Source organism: Monodon monoceros, unplaced genomic scaffold (genome assembly GCF_005190385.1).
Source record: "Monodon monoceros isolate NGI ecotype Baffin Bay Population unplaced genomic scaffold, NGI_Narwhal_1 Super_Scaffold_5, whole genome shotgun sequence".
Lineage (NCBI taxonomy): Eukaryota > Metazoa > Chordata > Mammalia > Artiodactyla > Monodontidae > Monodon > Monodon monoceros.
This window is the reverse complement of record NW_021703782.1, coordinates 80,478,293-80,497,809: the sequence shown is the minus strand read 5'-3', so window position 1 is coordinate 80,497,809 and position 19,517 is coordinate 80,478,293. Positions and strand designations below refer to the sequence as shown.

The following is a 19,517-nucleotide window of genomic DNA, read 5'->3' as shown; positions in this document are numbered from 1 at the left end:
CACCACAATGAGAAGCCTGCGCACCGCAATGAAGAGTAGCCCCTGCTCGCCACAACTAGAGAAAGCCCACATACAGCAATAAGACCCAACGCAGCCATAAAAAAAAAAAAAAAAAAAAAAGAGCCACGTGCAAAATTTTGACCTACAGGAACTGTAAGATAATATATTTAACGTTTTAAGCTGCTAAGTTACAGAGCCTTCAAAGCAGCTATTAAAAATATATTCAAATAATTAAAGAAAACTATAATTAAAGAACTAAAGGAAAATATGCTAACAATGAGTCAATATATAGGAAATCTCAACAGAGAAACAGATACTACTGAAAAGAACCAAATGGATATTCAGAGTTGAAAAAAAATGACTACAAAAAATGACTACTGGAATAAAATGACTACATAGCTTAATAGTTTTGATTTGACAGAAGAAAATAGTGAATTTAAAGATAGATCATCAGAAATTATCCAATTTGAAGAACAGAGAAAGGGGCAGAAAAAATATTTGAAGAAATAATGGCTAAAACCTTCCCAAATTGATTTTTAAAACATTAAATTACATTCCAAGCTCAACGAACTCCAAGTACAATAAATACAAACCACATTTACACATATCTTAAACTGCTGAAAGACAAAGAGAACATCTTAAAGGCAGCAACAGAAAAATGATTCATCCCATACAGGTAACAAAATGATTAATGGATGACCTCTCAGTCAAAACAATGGTGACACTATGGTAGTGTAATCCCAAATTCACTGTGCTGAAAGAAAAAAATCCTTGTCAACTAGCATTCTATATCCAGCTAAACTATCTTTCCAAAAACTGAAAGCATAATAAAATCATTCCCAAATAAACAAAAACTGAGAGAATTTATTGCTAACATATCTATCCTAGATGAAATACCAAAGAAAGGCCTTATACTGAAAGAAAATTACACCAGAGGGTTACTCAGATTCACAGGAAGTAATGAAGAGCATGGAAAATGGTACATAGATGGGTAAATATAAGAGACTGTGTGTATATTATATGTGCATATTTTTTCTTTTTCTCTTACTATTTAAAGCAAGACCTAAACCACTCTGTTACTGAGTTTATAACATATAGATATAACATATATGTCCATAATAGCACAGGGGAGGAGACAGGAGCTATACTGATACAAATTTGCTAAATTTTACTCAGATTAACTCAATACTAAGAATGAAGAAGATTGTAATAAATCCAGGAAGCATAATATAATCCCTTAGGGCAACTGCTAAAAAAGTAACTAAAAAATATATCTGAGAACTTAACAGAGGACATTCTTATCCATATCATGCAGATGAGGAAATGAGTGCTAGCAGGTGAAGCAACCTACCCCAGCTGGGGCTGGCCCCCAAGATCCTGACTCCACACAACAGGACTGGAGGCCAATCCATACCTTCCAGTGGGGCAGGTGGAGACCTACCCAGGCTGAGACTCCTCATCCATTAGTGAAGGGAAGATTCCTCAAAATATTGTAAATTGCCTTACAGTCTGAAAATATCTTCCTGGACACCCTGAATATTTTTATTAGTTCTTCCATCCTAAAAATTACCACGTAGAAACCGCTGGCGAGAGTAAGAGGGATGACTTCTCAAGCAAAGCTAATTACCGGCAGTGTCCAGTGAACACACCCAAAAATGCTTGTGTAGACTCCCAGCACTCATTATGAATTTGATCAGCATTAATTTTCTGTCTGCCTGAACTGTCTTCCTATACTCTGGGAGGGGCTGACACCCCTTCAATGGAGCTCAGACTGATACTGCAGGAAGGGCGGGAGGAGGGGGCAGGGCAGGACTTCTTACCTCCATTACAGGCCGAGGGGGCATCTCACCTGCTTTATAAGTTACCACAATGGAGGAGGGAAGCTTTGGCCTCACAGCATATTACATTTACAGGAGAACTGAGCTGTGCTGGAAGGAGTTCATATCGTATTCCTGCCTGCTGAGGAGCTATTTAATCCTGTAAAGATAAAATAACTAAATTATTTAATATTTATTTTTGAATAAACACCTACTGATGTTTACTGTGCTTCACATTTTATAAAGTGCATTTTTGAAAACAGAAATTTAATGAACCCATACTGTATGCCAGGGACTAAGCTAAGCCCTCACCTGCTCCATGTTATTTAATCCTCACAAGTGCCCCACAAGCTTGGTTTCATTATTCTCATTGCACAGATGAAGAAACTGAAGTTCAGAGTGGTTAAGATGCATCAGATTGATCCAAGCCAGGTGAACTGGATTTGTTCCTGGCTAATTGTTAAACTGCATCCCTCAAAGGGGAATGTGTAAAAAAGAGCCTGAGACAAAATTTGATGCTTTTTAATCAATTGAAGACATGTGTCATCTCTCACATCTGACTGACTGCAAAAACAAAGATTGGCAATGTTCTTGCTTTTTTAAAAAAAAATCACTCATATTGACTTCATCAAGTTGACAAGATCTCAGAAGTAGATCTGGGATCGTTCACAAATCAGAATTATGAAGAGAAACTGCAGTAGCTGCTGTGGCACAAAATCTAACACGGATTGAAATGACCAAATATTATTAATGAACAAATTTGAAAACTGAATTTCACATACAGCATTACATTTCTCCCTGACACTAATGTGTGATAAAAATTAAAAATGATATAAACATGTTTTAAAGTCATTGTGGTAATTACTAAAAGTAGCCAGCCATCCCATAGCTAGGCATTGTCAGAAGTCTACTCTGTGCAGTTGAAGTTTATATTAGCCCAGTACATCAAATTGTTCCCTTGAAGTTTCAGCTTTGGTGAGTCCTCTTTGACTAACATAAAGTTTTGACTATGACAGCAACACATAACCAAGTAGCATTCTTTATTAAATAAATCTAGATTATCTCAATGACCTGAAGGAATCAATATAATGTTCCAGTGTCCACCTATCTACAATGAGAAAAATCTTAACCCAGTGTTTGAGGTATTATCAATTTATGCAAAGTACATTGCATGAGTCTAATTTCCATGCAAACATCTTCATACCTGGGAATCCTTTCAAATACCAAAATAAAATATTTACCTTTTTGCTAAGGGGAATAAAAAGACATGACAGTAGAATATACATCTTGATAGAAAAATAGTTAAAGCTTTTAATTCTCTGAATACCTAGAGTTAACATTTTAAGACTACCCTTTGAAAACAGGGTATTTGGGAACAATTTTAAAGTTTTCAAAATCAGTACAAAGCTTATTCACATTTTTATTAAAGCCAACATCACTTTCACAAATCACAAAATGATTTCCTTATGAAAAGAAGAGCAGCCAAGTGTTTGGTGTGTCTGTCTCTGTGCTTAGCTAAGTCTGTTAAACACGGAGTCCAGGGGCTCCCCCATCTCCTCTAGGTGGGCTCCGTAGTACAGTGACACTTCATACCATGTGTTCCTTGAAGAACCATTTCTGATGATCTGAGTTGGTACAGTCTCGTAAGAGTGGTACAAAACTGTCGCTCAATTCCTTCCTCTCAGCCTGAACACATTTCTTGGACTGTACATGAAATAAAGAACCATCCTACAAAAGATAATAGACATTGGGTGTTCAAGATAATTATAAGCAATTCCTCAGAAAGTATCTTTTCCTTAAAATGTGTTGTTAAGTGCTCAGGGTGATTTTTACTATTTCAGAAATATTTATTGAGTAGTGAGTGTCTGCAGGTATGAAGGCAGCCTATGACTGTCTGTGCATAGAGAGGGCCAACCGTGTAGAAACGTATGTCATGCTTGTCTCTCCCCGGAGCTCTTCATGAGGTCCGTGACTCTACCGTCAGGGCCGACGGTGCCACCTGCTGGCTGTTCTGGGATCGGTCAGACCCTATATCTCACCCTTGCTGATGTTCTTTTCCTTCAGGGTAACCAGGATCAAAGATCCTTTATTAATCTCTTCCACTTCTCTTAGGTCAACTAATTCCATCTCTGGTAGTCTCTTTCTCCTATGTATTTAAGTGGAGAATCTGGAAACTTGGCTTTAGTCCCAGCTCAGCCACAGACCAGCTGGGTGAGGGGACAGGTCACCAGAGAGGAAGCGGGTTCTGCAAACAATGCCAGTTCCCAAACCCCGAAGGACAATGACCCTGTCTAACGCCTCACCCATTTCTTCTTTCCCCAACTGTTGCTGAGTTAACTCGGCAAGTCTCTCCCCAAGTTCTGGAGCTTATTTTTTTCCCTCCGTCTCTCTCTGGTGTAAGCTGTACAGCCCCCAAGGAACTTCATCATGGTTGAGCAGCAAAAGGGCAGAATAAGTGGCATACCTGTTCCAGGGAAACAGAACCCTTGGAAGTAAAATTAGATGCAAAAGAATCTCAATAATATTAATCTGGAAAGCCTTTAAAGGTGCTCATAAGTTGCCTTTAGAATAATGTGAAAGTAAATAATTAAAACTTCCCTCCTCCCACCCTTCTAAAGAAACTTGCTTAAATGGTCACTGAAATTAAAGATTTTTAAGGTAAAATTTTAACGACATTTCAAACCAATTTCATGATTTCTACCTTGCATTACTCTTCTTTGAGGGCTTACAATGGCTTCCAGTTGGAAGAAAGAAGGGAAGGACAAAACTTTTGGGGTTTACAAAAATATTTTTCCCTATTATTTTTTATATCACATAGACAGCACTATGGTGCCTGGCTTTTCAAGGAAACCTGCAAATTTCGTTGCTAATCATAACACTTTCTACAGGAAAGCATATTCCAACTTCTAATTATACTTAGAATTAATCCATTTATAAGTAGTATAGATGAATCTTTCTATCCCTGGGGCCAGGCTGGGAATGAAAGCTTTCCATTGACATAAAAGTGAACTAATTCTTTCTTTTGAATTATTTTCTTTGGATTTATTCCCTCAAGTGCTTTTTTAGTGAGTCTTTGGAGATGACTGATGTATGAGTCCCACCACGGGCTTACTGCAAACATGGTAGAGGTAGTGCCTTTCAGGCGTGAAATAACACCCAGTTCCAAATCAACAATGGCTCTTCTGATAGAGAACTAACTCCATCAGAGAGGTTTTCTTGGTTACTATACAAGTAACAATTAATGTCTATAGAGCTTTACAGCTTCCAAAGACTCTTTCTGGCCATACATCTACTCTTCACTAGAGGTAGACAAGGCTGTGATTATTGTCCCCACTTTAGAGCTGGGAAAAATGAGACTTAGACAACGGGAGTGGCTTCTACTTGGATCTAACCTCATGTCCTTACACTTGGCAATTTGTTTCACTCGTTTGAACCCCACATGATCTCTGAACACATTGGCGACAGCGCCTCTTCCCATTCCAGCCAGCCGCAGCTCAAAGTGTAAGGAGGACAGGAAGACTGAAAGGGAATGGACAGTGAGGAAAGAAGGAAAGTGCTATCGGTGCTGGATGCCATGGGATCCCTTGGGGTCACTGTGAAGTTCCTGGTCTCCTATAGGGGGCACATCCCTGAGACTTGCTAGGGACTCGCTTTACTTCCAGACTCCCCTCTGCAGCCCATGGGACCAGGAGTGACAGCAAGGAAGGCGTGAGACAGCTCCCTTACCTCCTGCAAGATGAACTTCTGATCCTCTGGGGTGGCTCCCTCGCAAAGATGCATGATGAGAACATCCATTCCGGCCTCCACCGCCACGCAGCCTTCTGGCTGGTGGGTGTTATAGCGTATTTCATTCTGGGACGTGTACTCGAAAAACTAGAAACAGGGCGGCCAACATGTGCCAGTTACCCACTGATGTGCAAAGAGGGAAGTCTTTAGAAAGAGGGATGAGAACCTGGGGTCACCAGGGCGTGGGTGCTGGGATCCAGCCTTCTCCCCTCACCCACCAACACCAGCCTGTGTCCCCGGAGCACCACGTGCACCTCTGGAGGGGTGCTTAGCAAGCATGAATGGAGGGGCCCTTTCTCATGCCCTTCTCGTTTGCTAGATTGTGAGGGTGGGGCTGGTTCCTGGGTCACCCCACACCCGCTGTGCCTATCCCCAGGCTGTTGCAGAACGGCAGGAAAGAAGATGGACGGGTCCCAGCAGTCAGGGGCTCTCTGTGACCTTGACCAGCCACTTCTTCTCCTTTTCTTCATTCCTTTCCTCCTCCTTCCCCCAAAATATAATGGAGGCAACCATACCTTGGAGACTATAAAAGTTCTGTGCACAAGCAGGCAACAGGACTGCTAACAGGAGGACTTGTTCTTCAGAGCAATGGTTTTCCTACCCTAGTGTGCCTAGGAAAAATGCTGATTCCAGGCCCCACTCCCAAAGAGGGAATGAGGATTCCTTCTGTCTGAGATGGGGCCTAGGAAGCTGCACTTTTACACTTCCAACAAGACACACAGCCACCCATCCACCATGATCCATCCCCTTGCTTCCAGGAGATTCTGACACAGGTGACTGTTCTTAAGGCATATGGAGCACTGCTTCTCAAACAAATCTCCCTGAAAGCTGGTCAAGACAAGAGGTGGGTTGGGGAGGGATGGGATGGATCTGAGAATCTGCATTTCTAAGCTCTCAGGTGATGCTGATGGTACCAGGTGGGGACACCTTTGAGGAGTGCTATTCTAAAGGGGGTTGAAGAACCTAAAAATTTTAAGGCTGTAGGGGTCCGAATTATGAAAGCTTACTGTTGACCATAATGGTGCATAATATTCAAATGGAATCGGGGTGACTCCAGGTTGGAGGAAAACTTGAATGCCCACCCCTCGTCTCCAGTGTCTGACACCTTACTTAGGACAGCAAGGCTTTGAAGGTCCAGAACCAATGCTTTGCTCTCTCCTGCATCCTCCCCTGGGCCCGCCCTGGCGGGTTTGCCTGCTTCCCGGGCCAGGGTCCTGTTATGGTCCTCAGAACTTCCAGGTCCTGCTCCCCTGCCCAGCTTGCAGTTCAGCACTTAACCCAGACGGATCTACCTGGGCCCTGACTGATGAAACTGCCCTAAAAACCGCTTTGCAATGTGGCACTACACATCAAATCCTATAATTTCATTTAAGAATTAATTCTGGAGAGACCTTCAAGATGGCGGAAGAGTAAGACGTGATCACCTTCCTCCCCACAAATACATCAGAGATACATCTACACGTAGAACAACTCCTACAGAACACCTAATGAACGCTGGCAGAAGACCTCAGACCTCCCAAAAGGCAAGAAACTCCCCACGTACCTGGGTAGGGCCAAAAAAAAAGAATAAACAGAGACAAAAGAATAGGGACGGGACCTGCACTTCTGGGAGGGAGCTGTGAAGGAGGAGAAGTTTCCATGCACTAGGAAGACCCTTTACTGGTGGAGACAGGGGTGGGGTGAGGGAGAAGCTTCAGAGCCGCTGAGGAGAGCGCAGCCACAGGGGTGCGGAGGGCAAAGCGAGAGATTCCCGCACAGAGGATCGGTGCCGATCAGCACTCACCAGCCCGAGAGGCTTGTCTGCTCACCCGCCGGGGCGGGCGGGGCTGGGAGCTGAGGCTCGGGCTTCGGTCGGAGCGCAGGGAGAGGACTGGGGTTGGCGGCGTGAACACAGCCTGCAGGGGGTTAGTGCACCACGGCTAGCCGGGAGGGAGTGCAGGAAAAGGTCTGAAGCTGCCTAAGAGGCAAGAGACTTTTTCTTGCCTCTTTGTTTCCTGGTGCGCGAGGAGAGGGGATTAAGAGCGCTGCTTAAAGGAGCTCCAGAGACGGGCGCGAGCCAAGGCTATCGGTGCGGACCCCAGAGATGGGCATGAGACACTAAGGCTGCTGCTGCCGCCACCAAGAAGCCTGTGTGCAAACACAGGTCACTATCCACACCTCCCCTCCCGGGAGCCTGTGCAGCCCGCCACTGCCAGGGTCCCGTGATCCAGGGACAACTTCCCCGGGAGAACGCACAGCGGGCCTCAGGCTGCTGCAACGTCACACCGGCCTCTGCCGCCTCACGCTCGCCCCGCATCCGTACCCCTCCCTCCCCCTGGCCTAAGTGAGCCAGAGCCCCCTGAATCAGCTGCTCCTTTAACCCCGTCCTGTCTGAGCGAAGAACAGATGCCCTCAGGCAACCTACACACAGAGGCAGGGCCACATCCAAAGCTGAACCCCGGAGCTGTGCGAACAAAGAAGAGAAAGGGAAATTCCTCCCAGCAGCCTCAGGAGCAGCGGATTAAATCTCCACAATCAACTTGATGTACCCTGCATCTCTGGAATACCTGAATACACAATGAATCATCCCAAAAGGGGGTGGACTTTGGGAGCAACTGGAGACTTGGGGTTTGCTTTCTGCATCTAATTTGTTTCTGGTTTTATGTTTGTCTTAGTTTAGTATTTAGAGTTTATTATCATTGGTAGATTTGTTTATTGATTTGGTTGCTCTCTTCCTTTTTTTAAAAAAAAAAAATATATATTTTCCTTTTTGTGAGTGTATATGTGTATGCTTCTTTGTGTGATTTTGTCTATATAGCTTTGCTTTTACCATTTGTCCTAAGGTTCTGTCTGTCTGTTTTTTGTTTCTTGGTTTTGTTTTTTTTTGTTTTTTTTTTTGTGGTACGCGGGCCTCTCATTGCTGTGGCCTCTCCTGTTGCGGAGCACAGGCTCCGGACGCGCAGGCTCAGTGGCCATGGCTCACGGACCCAGCCGCTCCACGGCATGTGGGATCTTCCCAGACCGGGGCACGAACCCGTGTCCCCTGCATCGGCAGGCAGACTCTCAACCACTGCGCCACCAGGGAAGCCCTGTTTCTTGGGGTTTTTTTGTAGAGTTTTTAGCACTTGTTATCATTGGTGGATTTGTTTTTTGGTTTGGTTGCTCTCTTCTTTCTTTCTTTTTTTAAATTACTCTTTAATTTTTTATTTTTAATAATTTTTATTATTTTTTATTTTAATAACTTTTTATTTTATCTTATTTTTTTCTTTCTTTCTTTTTTTCTCCCTTTTCTTCTGAGCCATGTGGCTGACAGGGTCTTTGTGCTCTGGCCAGGTGTCAGGCCTGTGCCTCTGAGATGGGAGAGCCGAGTTCAGGACACTGGTCCACAAGAGACCTCCCAGCTCCACGTAATATCAAATGGCGAAAGCTCTCCCAGAGATCTCCATCTCAGTGCTAAGACCCAACTCCACTCAACGACCAGCAAGCTACAGTGTTGGACACCCCATGCCAAACAACTAGCAAGACAGGAACACAGCCCCACCCACTAGCAGAGAGGCTGCCTAAAATCATAATAAGGTCACAGACACCCCAAAACACACCACCGGATGTGGTCCCGCCCACCAGAAAGACAAGATCCAGACTCATCCTCCAGAACACAGGCACCAGTCCCCTCCACCAGGAAGCCTACACAAGCCACTGAACCAACCTTAGCCACTGGGGGCAGACACCAAAAACAACGGGAACTACGGACCTGCAGCCTGTGAAAAGGAGACCCCAAACACAGTAAGTTAAGCAAAATGAGAAGACAGAGAAACACACAGCAGATGAAGGAGCAAGGTAAAAACCTACCGGACGTAACAAATGAAGAGGCAACAGGCAGTCTACTTTCCTGAAAAAACTTTCAAGAAGAAAGTTTTCCTACCTGAAAAATAATTCAGGGCAATGATAGTAAAGATGATCCAAAATTGTGGAAACAGAATGGAGAAAATACAAGAAACAAATACTGTATGCTAACACATATATATGAAAAAAAAATGGTTCTGAAGAACCTAGGGGCAGGACAGGAATAAAGACACAGACGTAGAGAATGGACTTGAGGACATGGGGAGGGGGAAGGGTAAGCTGGGACGAAGTGAGAGAGTGGCAAGGACATATACACTACCAACTGTAAAACAGATAGCTAGTGGGAAGCAACCATATAACACAGGGAGATCAGCTCGGTGCTTTGTGACCACCTAGAGGGGTGGGATAGGGAGGGTGGGAGGGAGACGCAAGGGGGAGGAGATATGGGGATATATGTATATGTATAGCTGATTCACTTTGTTGTAAAGCAGAAACTAACACACCATTGTAAAGAAATTATACTCCAATAAAGATGTAAAGAAAAAAAGAATTAATTGAGTAAGTCATCTGAAATGCAGATCTGTTGGTGTTTTTTCCCTCTTTTTTTTTTTTTCTGACCAAAGATGTCAGTGGCAGGGTTATTTACAGTCACAAAAACAGAGAGAAAGGGAATCAGTTACCTCAACAGTAATTAATATAGCCACACAAAGGAATATCAAGGGGCCGTTAGGAATGATATTCTCAAAGGGTGTCTAACAATACAAGTAAAGTATGATTAAATAATGGAAATAAGAGACTATAAAACATGTAGACATTATAACAACTATTTAAAATACATAATACCAAGCTCATGCATTAAAAGACATGGGGGGACTTCCCTGGTGTTACAGAGGTTAAGAATCCACCTGCCAATGCAGGGGACATGGGTTTGAGCCCTGGTCCAGGAAGATCCCACATGCCGTGGAGCAGCTAAGCCCGTGAGCCACAACTACTGAGCCCGCGTGCCAGAACTACTGAGCCCGTGCACCTAGAGCCCGTGCTCCGAACAAGAGAAGCCACCGCAATGAGAAGCCCACGCACCGCAATGAAGAGTAGCTCCCACTCACCGCAACTACAGAAAGCCCGCGCACAGCAACGAAGACCCAGCGCAGCCAAAAATAAATAAATTAATTTAAAAAAAAAAAAAAAAGACACGGGAAGTAAATATATCCTAATTATAATGGTGGTTGCTCTGGGTCCTGTCATTTACTACTTGCTTCTACTTTTTATATTTCCCAAATGTTCTGTGATGAGTATATATTACCTTTATAATAAAAAAGTCACATATTTAATGCTTTAAAAACACACAGATTTCCCCTCATCTCCCTCTTTAAAGGCCCACACCAATGATCCCTTGAGCACCGAGCGTCCCGTTGTCCATTGTCCCAGAGCTTGAGAATGTCAATCTATTAAAGAAGCAGCACCTACCTGGTTCTGACCCATCCCATGACAGTGGTACAGAATGACCTGATGTCCTGTGATCTGGTGTTCATTGGGAGGGTTATAGTCAAAGCAGTAATCTTTTAGTCCTTTGTTCTGGAGCTAAACAAAACATAAAGGCATTTTAGTCCAGATTCCACCTAAGGCTGTGTGGGCGGGTAAATGGAGTAAGAGGAGTGGCTGCCTCAAGAACTGGACTCATTGCTAAGAGCCCCTGCCATTTCTAGCTTTAAAAGTGTTTTCCCATCCTATACCACAGGCAGGAATCATAAGCTCCATTTTAAGATGATAAACCTGAGGAGCAGAGAGATGAACTCTTTATGGCCTGAGAGCTCATACCACTTCATGTCTCATTAGGGCAGCCTTACTGCTGCACTAGGCCAAACACAGCTGGATTGTCACCTTGCGTATGTACCAAGGAGCTCCTGCTATCGCGCATCTGCGAAGGACACCCCAACTGAGAGATCCGGCATTCCACAGATCAGAAGTCCATCATTGTAGATTACAGGAACAGCATAGTACAGAGCCAATGATTCACACACAAAGTCACACAACAGGTAAGCGGAGATACCTGAGTCTTGAATCCAGGACCTCAGACTCCAAGTCCAGTACTCTCTCCATCACTCAACACTGCCTAATCTAATGTCATCTCTAAGGTACTTTTGGATCTAAATCCCTTTAATCATTCTAAGAGCAAAAAATCACGGGAGGTTCCATGCTCCCTCCTCCCTTCCAGGAGCCTCCAGAGAAAGACTCAAACATCTTGCAAATCCCTTTCTGGAGAGTTTAAAGAACCTCCTTCTGAACCCCACTCTTGCCCTGGCCCTTGTCCACCTTTGACTAGCCTGGTCCTGAGGATAAGACTCAGCCATATAGAAAGAAGAATCCACAATCCACTAGCTCATAAAACACAGAACAGCATGTTCTTGATGTCCCTTTGCTTGTGAAGGAATCTGGGAACAGGAGATGTGAATAATCAGAGCATCTTATACCTAGAAGAACTCAAACGTCATTAAGCCAAGTTGTCCCCACTCTTGACCACCAAAGAACCTCAACCTCAAATCAGCTCCCTATGTTCAAAAGATGTGGTCTACCAAAGAAACTACAAGAAAAACTAAAAAAGAAGAAAAAAAAGGAGAAACCCCTAAAGATTAAAACAGATTGATTAAGCTAACTATATCAAGTTGGTGATAGACATAGAGAATGATTTTGAATGACTTTAGAGCATAGTATGTTTGACTACACTTCCCTAGTGAAATATATTTTATAAATAAATAGAGCTGCAAGAAATCTTAAACCTCATTCAGTATTACACTGTCAGTGGGAGGGTGGAGCAGAGAAGAGGGAAAGCAAGAGAGGCAAAATCTTGGTAATTGTAGAATCTCAGGGACAGGGCTCATTACACCACTCTCTCTGCATTTCTGTATGTTTGAACGTTTTCGTAATGCTAAAATGAACACACCAATACCCTGCTTTGTATTTATCAAGACTTCCAGAATGGAACACAGCTCTTCTGATGAACACAACACAGCAGAGGAGGCCTCCCTAAGTTGGTGGGGTTTCAAGCAAAAGCCAAAGGTGCTGGACATTTTAGTTGACCTCATCCCAACAACATTTCTTTCAGGTTTTTTGAAATAACACAAGTGACTCTCCTTCCCTACTACTGCTTTTGTGGATCTCTGAGTTGGGAATTAGTAACTGGTCCAGTTATTGAGACTTGAAGTCATGTGATAGGAGTTAATATAAAAAAATAGGACTTGGGAACACCAAGTTTCCAAGCCTCCGTTTCCATCTGTAAAATAGGAGGCTGTACTCACCAATTCTGAGATGCTTCCTGTGCTAACAAACTGGACCTGAGGCCCAGAGACTCAAGGGGAGAAGGAAGGACAGTGGATGAAAAGGGAGGAGGGGTGTGGGAGAGGCCAGCTGTCGCCATGAAGGGGTCTTTCTTTCACAGAGTTCGTCAATCAGACCTGGAGGCCAGGAGCACCCTGCCCAGCATGGGCCCACCTCGCTCACCATCCCGAAGAAGCCAGGCCTGTCCTCAGGCACGTGCAGTTCTGGATACACGGTACTCAAGAACCACTTGAAGTCCTTACACTGGAGCCTTGCACGGAGCTGCCTCCTCTCTGTCACATCCCCAAAGGGTTCCTGAGAAAATGACAAAACGGTGAGCCCCTGCAGGCCACGGCGCTTCCTATCAAAGCCCCTCTCTCACTCACTCAGTAAGCTTTTATTGAGCACCTATTGTGTGTGTAGCCTGCACGGTGCACGGAGGATAAGGAACGGCCTCAGACATAGTTGCAGCATCTTAGTAGGAGAGACTGCTGCACAAACAATGACATCCCCAGGTGCTCTCACTGCAGGGAGGTGTGGCCAGGTACAGGAAGGAAGAACACAAAGCACCTGCAGATGGGACAGGGAGCTGAATTCTGGGGCTGCACCAGCATCCCTGGCCCCATGTGTCATCCATGAGCGTGTGATCACAGACCAGCAACAAGTCAGTAGCACACGTATGCCATAATGTTCTGATTCACCACTGATACCTGAGCACTCACTTCCAAACATAGGTAAGTATTCTACAGGTAATTATGAATGAAAATCTTATATGCCCAATCTATTGAAGTCTAAATATATTCTTCGGATAGTAAGAGCAAAATACTGCAATAATAAATACTTGTAGAAGTTTAGTTTTATGGACAAAACCAATGATTAAGAACTTTTTGTTTTTAGTTTATTAATTAATTTATTTTTGCTGTGTTGGGTCTTTGTTTCGGTGTGAGGGCTTTCTCTAGTTGCGGCAAGCGGGGGCCACTCTTCATCGCGGTGCGCAGGCCTCTCACTATCGCGGCCTCTCTTGTTGTGGAGCACAGGCTCCAGATGCGCAGGCTCAGTAATTGTGGCTCACGGGCCTAGTTGCTCCGCATGTGGGATCCTCCCAGACCAGGGCTCGAACCCGTGCCCCCTGCATTAGCAGGCAGACTCTCAACCACTGCACCACCAGGGAAGCCCCCAATGATTAAGAACTTTTGAATAATTAAATAAAGCAAGCATCTATTTAGCACAGCAAATGTGCAACCACAAGAGCAATGCTGAGCGCAAAGATAGGACTGTCCCTGATGTTAAACTATTAAAATTTGACAAGTTAAACATTTAACAAAATGGTAATGATAGGGAAAACATTTGAATAAAATTTCCAATTTCTCCTTATTTCCCAGAAGTTCATTCTTTGATGAGAGTCACTATGACCTCATCTTCAACCAAATATCCATTTCAACACATGGCCACTGGTCATTCAGACAAAAGGTGCATGCAGTGCCCCTCTTTCTAACATATTATTCTTTGGGAACCATCAGGAAGAGGGATCTGTGGGTTTCAGACTGGGTGACAGGGAAAAGCAGATGTTTCTACCCTGCAGCCCTGGGCAAGAGAGAGGAAACAATGACCCTGGAGCCCAGAGGCAGAGAGAGACCAAAGGGGAGGTCAGGGTGAGGGTCCCGAGGGTTCCGCAGAGCAGAAAGAGATCCACTGGGGTGGACCCAGTTCTACCCGCATCAGCTACGAGGCCTTGGGCAAGTTCCTTAAATCACTCTGTCTCTGAGCTTCAGTGTTCTCACCTATAAAATGAAAATTTCAGAGCTACCCTGAAGGGCTGCTATAAGGATTCACAAGAAGAGAGTTTCATCAAGTGGCCAGGAAAGAGGTCTTGGGACAGAGCTTCTTGTCTTTCCACGTGGCCCCTTAGTTATGTGAACACAGGTAAGTGGGAACCCTGTCCTGGGGTGTGCAGAGGTGGTGTGTCAGAGGCAGTGAGGCTCTTTGCTAAAATGTATTTGTAACCCCAAAATTAATACTTGTGGTGTCTTCACGCTTTCAGTCATTCTAAAACATGACAGTCACCCAACGTGCATGTTCCCAGCTGAGGTCACGTCTCAGCTCTTGCTCTGAAAGCAAGTGTCCTGTTCATGGTCTATTTAGTGGCACGGTTTTCAGATTGTTCTGCATTGTATTGGTGATTTCACTGTTTTAAATGGCCCCTAAGCGTAGCGCTGAAGTGCTGTCCAGTGTTCCTAGTGCAAGAAGGCTACGATGTGCTGGAGGGAGAAAATAGGTGCATTGTATGAGCTTCACTTGGGCATGAGTTCAATGTAACCAATCAACAGTGTATATTAAATAAATTATTTAAACAGAAACACACATAAAACCAAGTTATGTATTGATCGATCGACAAAAATGTCCACCTGCGAGAGGTTTGCAGGACTCTAACCCTGTACTTCCCCCACGAGCAATGGCTCAATAGTTGGTTCCAAATTCAGTGACTGCAGTGCCTGTATGCAGCATTAACTGCTGCGAATAGTGAGAATCAACTGTCTGTTGTTACTGTAAGTGAAGGAATAAAGTTTTCCCATACAAGTGTCATGAGCACCCAATTTCCTCTCTATTTCTGGAACTAGATCTACTATGGTAGGAGGACAGAATTAGCTGCTGTTGTTCGGATGCAGCCAGATGGAGCGTGGGCAGGCCGGGGAACTCACCAAGCGGGCCTGGGGGTTGCGATGGTAGTAGAGCTCTTTAAATTCATCCATCCACACTTCAGCTGCGCGGACACTGTTGGCCAGAGCCTTGTTGCGGGAGTAGGGAGCTTGCCTGGGGAAAACGTGGCCAACGTGCGAACACGGGTGTGTCTCCAGGGTCCCCCCGCACTGCCAGATCTGTACACAGAGCGGGTAGGAGGTGTGGGGTGGGGAGTGAGCAGGAAGTCAGCTGCAGGTCCACAATGCCCAGAGCAAGGAGGCTGGACACACGGAGGTCATGGTGAACACTGCCAAGGCCTCACCCCCCATGGGGCAGGGGGCCACTCCCCCAGCATATTCAGGACACAGGATGCAGTCAAAGAGCAAGAAAGCAGCCTCAAAGACAACTAAGCCATCAGAATCCAGACCCCAAAGTCCATGCACTAAGGCTCATGCGCTTGACTCCTAGGAGCACCGACAGTGGACCTCGCTGGGAACTTACTTATTATGTAAAGCACAGGCTGATTACCTGGTCTCCTAGCCACAGAAGATAGGAAAGCAGCAAGTAAGAAGAGAGGTTTGGAAGGGGGACAGGAAGAGCTTCTAGAGGCAGACAGAGCAGCCTGACACCTGGGGAAGAGGTAGAAAGACCATTAAAAGCACACCCCAAAACTCAGCAGGTGGAGTTATCTGGAGCCTTTTCATGCTGGGGCAAACGGCTGTGAATACCCCATTGTCCCCTGGATGTATGACCAAGGATAGCATCTGGTGCGTATAATGTGGGGGTGGGGTGTGAGTCCTTAGTGGAGAGTCAAAGCCTTGTTTATTAACTCTTAAAGCAGGAAACCATATAAAGTATTTGTAAAGTTTAAAATTTTCCATTTAAAAGCACGAACATCAACATAAGGTTTTGATACTTAAAATGCAAGATTCAATTAACTAGAAAATCCACCCAAATGCTTGGGCTTTCCCAAAGGGGCATCTGTGGATCACATACAGCAGAATCAATAGATGGGCTCATTACAAAAGGCAGATTCCCAGTCCCTACCGTAAATCTATCAAATCTGACTTTCCAGAGACCATGCCTGTTAATCTGCATTTTTAACAAGTTTCCCTAACAATTCTTCTATGTGTCAAAGTTTGAAAGTCACTGTGCCAAATAAAGAGGCTACTTTATCAAGCAGTCAAGCAAATCAAGGCTCCAAAACATGGGATCAGGAGGCAGGGACCCGTGTTTTAGTCCAGTCTCTGCCATGCACTCTGTGAGTGACCTTCAGCCAGTCGCTACCCGCCTCCGGCCTCTGCCCCTCCTCTTTATGGAGTGAGAGGAAAGAACCAGGTGAGACTTGCAAGACCCTTTCCAGCCCCAAATCTATTAAAAGTGTATTTTTTAAAAAAGTTTACACAAGAAGACAGGCGTGATTACAGGATATGTGTGCCACTGTCATCTTTGAGGATCGTTGGATAAACTGCCAATATGGAGGAAAAGTCCACCAGGCTCTCCTAGCAAATACATCCTTCCCAGAGAGAAAGAGAACAGGTTAAGAATGAGTCCAAACAGAAGACTGGAATACTTACTCTAAATGAGAATTCGAGGTTTTCTCCGCCCCAAACTTCCATTCCTGTATCGTAAGACCCCAGGTATTCAAAATATTTCTTACTCACAGAAAACAGCCCACCAGCCATGGTTGGAGACCTAGAAGCGTGTGAATCATAATTCAAGGTAAGCGGCAGGAAACCATCACAGTTAGTTAAATCCCTTCTCACCACAAGCCTGGAGTCCATTCATCCATATAAGCATACCCTGAGTTCACGTTCTGGGCCTGGTGCTGAACTGGGCTGGAGGCACAGACGTGCCCCATAGCCCCTGCCCTGGGGAAGCTCACAGACATCTCACCAGGCAAGCACAGAGCAAGGTGTGGGATGACTAGGGCCAACCTAGGGCCCAGTGGGAATGCAGAAGCAGCCATGAGATGCGGAGGGGGGCGGGTAGAGCTAAGTTTCTCGGAGGAGGCACGGTCTGCAGCACAAAGGGAAGTTAGCCCAGAAGAAGGATGGAATGGTCCTCCGAGAAGACAGGAGCATGAGCAAAGGCCTAAGGGTGAGAGAAAGCCTTGTACTTCTAGGAGCACAGACAACAAGGAGAGATGAGAAGAGAGAGACCAGGTTCTAAGAGGGTGGCAGAAGTAAGGGTGCGGTGGCCTTGCTCGTGCAGCCCTCACAGATGTCCTTTATGGGCCAGTAGAGGCCACTCTGGCATCTTAAAGCTCCCCAAGGGCTTGAGCCTCTCCTGCTGGAATGGCCTCCCCTGCAGGACCCACACGGCCAGCTCTGGCCTGCTGCCTCAGCCAGCCCTGTTTTCTCCCTTCCAGGTTCATCTAGGAGATGGCACTGGTTTCAGAAATGGCCCAAGGTTTCCATCCTACCCCCGCAGAAAGCTATAGCGTCAACACACCACAGAGATGCAGAGGAATACATTTAAAAATGGGGAAATATACAACATGAAGAGCCTAACAGTTCAAAATTTTAAGATCCTCCAGTAGTGCTTCCAGGCCTTGACAAAGTATTGGCTTTTCCTGCACTCCAAGCTCTGGGCCAATGAGAACAGGACAGCAAGACTATGGAAGAGAAGGTTCTAGGCTACAAAGCATTTTCATGTGTGTTCATCCTAAAGGCTAGGAAATAGGTAGGGTGGATATGCTCATACCTATTTCACAAGTGAGAAAACTGAGGCCCAAGGATATTACGGGAGGGGAAGGATAGCTGGCCACAGTGTCCCTGAGCATGTGCGTGCGTGCATGCGTGCATGCGTGTGTGTGTGGGGGGGCAGTTTGTGTCAGCATCACAGGCTGCATATGTGACGCTTGATATGATCCTTCCTACTTGGCGTCTTAGTTTCCAAACCTGTTAAATGAGGGGTTGGGCAGGATGCCGCCCCTCAGGGCTCCCGCAGAAGCCTACATGTCATCCTTGAGTCATCCTCCCCTCATTCCCATTCAATTCCTCCCAATTTTCCCACCACAAAGTCTCTGGAGTCCACCATGTCCCTCCATCTTCTCCTGCACCATCATCTCTAAGCTGGAGGACTGCAACGCCTCCCAGGGGTGCCCCTGCCTGCAGCTCCACCCCCTCCAGGCCCCCACCCCCCATCATGTGGCATCCAGCACAGACTTTAAAGAATGCAACAGGCTAAATAAGGTCACTTCCAGCTCAAATCCCTTCAGTGGCTTCTGAACACCCACAGTAAAGTCCAAACCCCTTTCCTTGGCCTTCAAGGCTGGATATGACTTGGCCGCATTCACCTCTCCAGCCCTGTCTCTCAACACCGTCTCCACAGTTGTTCCTCTCCAGCCAGCACTGGGTCATCTTAAGGTCTGGACTCAGGTGGAAGGATTCAGAAGGCCAGCTGCCAAACATGGGTGCAGATCTACGACACCACTTCTGGGTCAATACCCCAGTGATAAAGCTGAAGTCCAACCTCCACCGGCCTGACTCCCACATCTGTCTCCCATTTGGTGCTAAACTTGGAAGGAGAGGAAGAAGCCAGACTATGACTTCAACACCTCAAGAATGAGGGCAACCCAGCACCGCTTGAGCCTTCTCTTCTCAGACCCAGGCTCACCCACTGGCCAAAGCTGGCCCCTGTACCCCCAGGTCTACTCATCCCCTGCAGCTCAGAAGGAGCCTGACAGTGTGTCCTCAAAATATTAGCCATGGAATTACCATAGCAAGTCCAGTCCTAGGTATATACCCCAGAGAACTGAAAACAGGCACTCAAACAGACAATAGTGTACCGCTGTTCACAGCAGCATTATTTACAATAACCAAAAAGTGGAAATAACCCAAGTGTCCATCAACAGACAGATGGATAAATAAAATGTGGATGCATACACAATGGAATAGTATTCGGCCATTAAAAGGAATGAAGTTCTAGAAGGACCTTGAAAATACTTTGTTAAGGAAAAGAAGCCAGACACAAAAGGATAAATATTGTGTGATTCTACTTATATGATGTACATAAAATAGGGAAATCCATAGAGATGGAAAGTAGAGTAGAAGTTACCGGGGGCTGGAGGAGGGGAGGAAAGGGAATTATTGC

General features: G+C 45.4%; 1 protein-coding gene across 1 annotated transcript in view; it reads right to left on the bottom strand.

Moving 5' to 3' along the window:
- Positions 1–3,105: 3,105 nt before the first annotated feature.
- GALNT12 (polypeptide N-acetylgalactosaminyltransferase 12) overlaps positions 3,106–19,517 on the bottom strand; it is a 38,714-nt gene continuing 22,302 nt past the window's right edge. Inside the window, exons 5-10 of the mRNA XM_029203763.1 lie at positions 16,997–17,114; positions 15,440–15,616; positions 12,924–13,055; positions 10,893–11,006; positions 5,544–5,690; positions 3,106–3,545 (exon numbers count right to left, since the gene is read on the bottom strand). Of these exons, the coding sequence (XP_029059596.1) occupies positions 3,405–3,545; positions 5,544–5,690; positions 10,893–11,006; positions 12,924–13,055; positions 15,440–15,616; positions 16,997–17,114 (829 nt within the window). The 3' untranslated portion in view covers positions 3,106–3,404. The remainder of the gene's footprint in view (positions 3,546–5,543; positions 5,691–10,892; positions 11,007–12,923; positions 13,056–15,439; positions 15,617–16,996; positions 17,115–19,517) is intronic.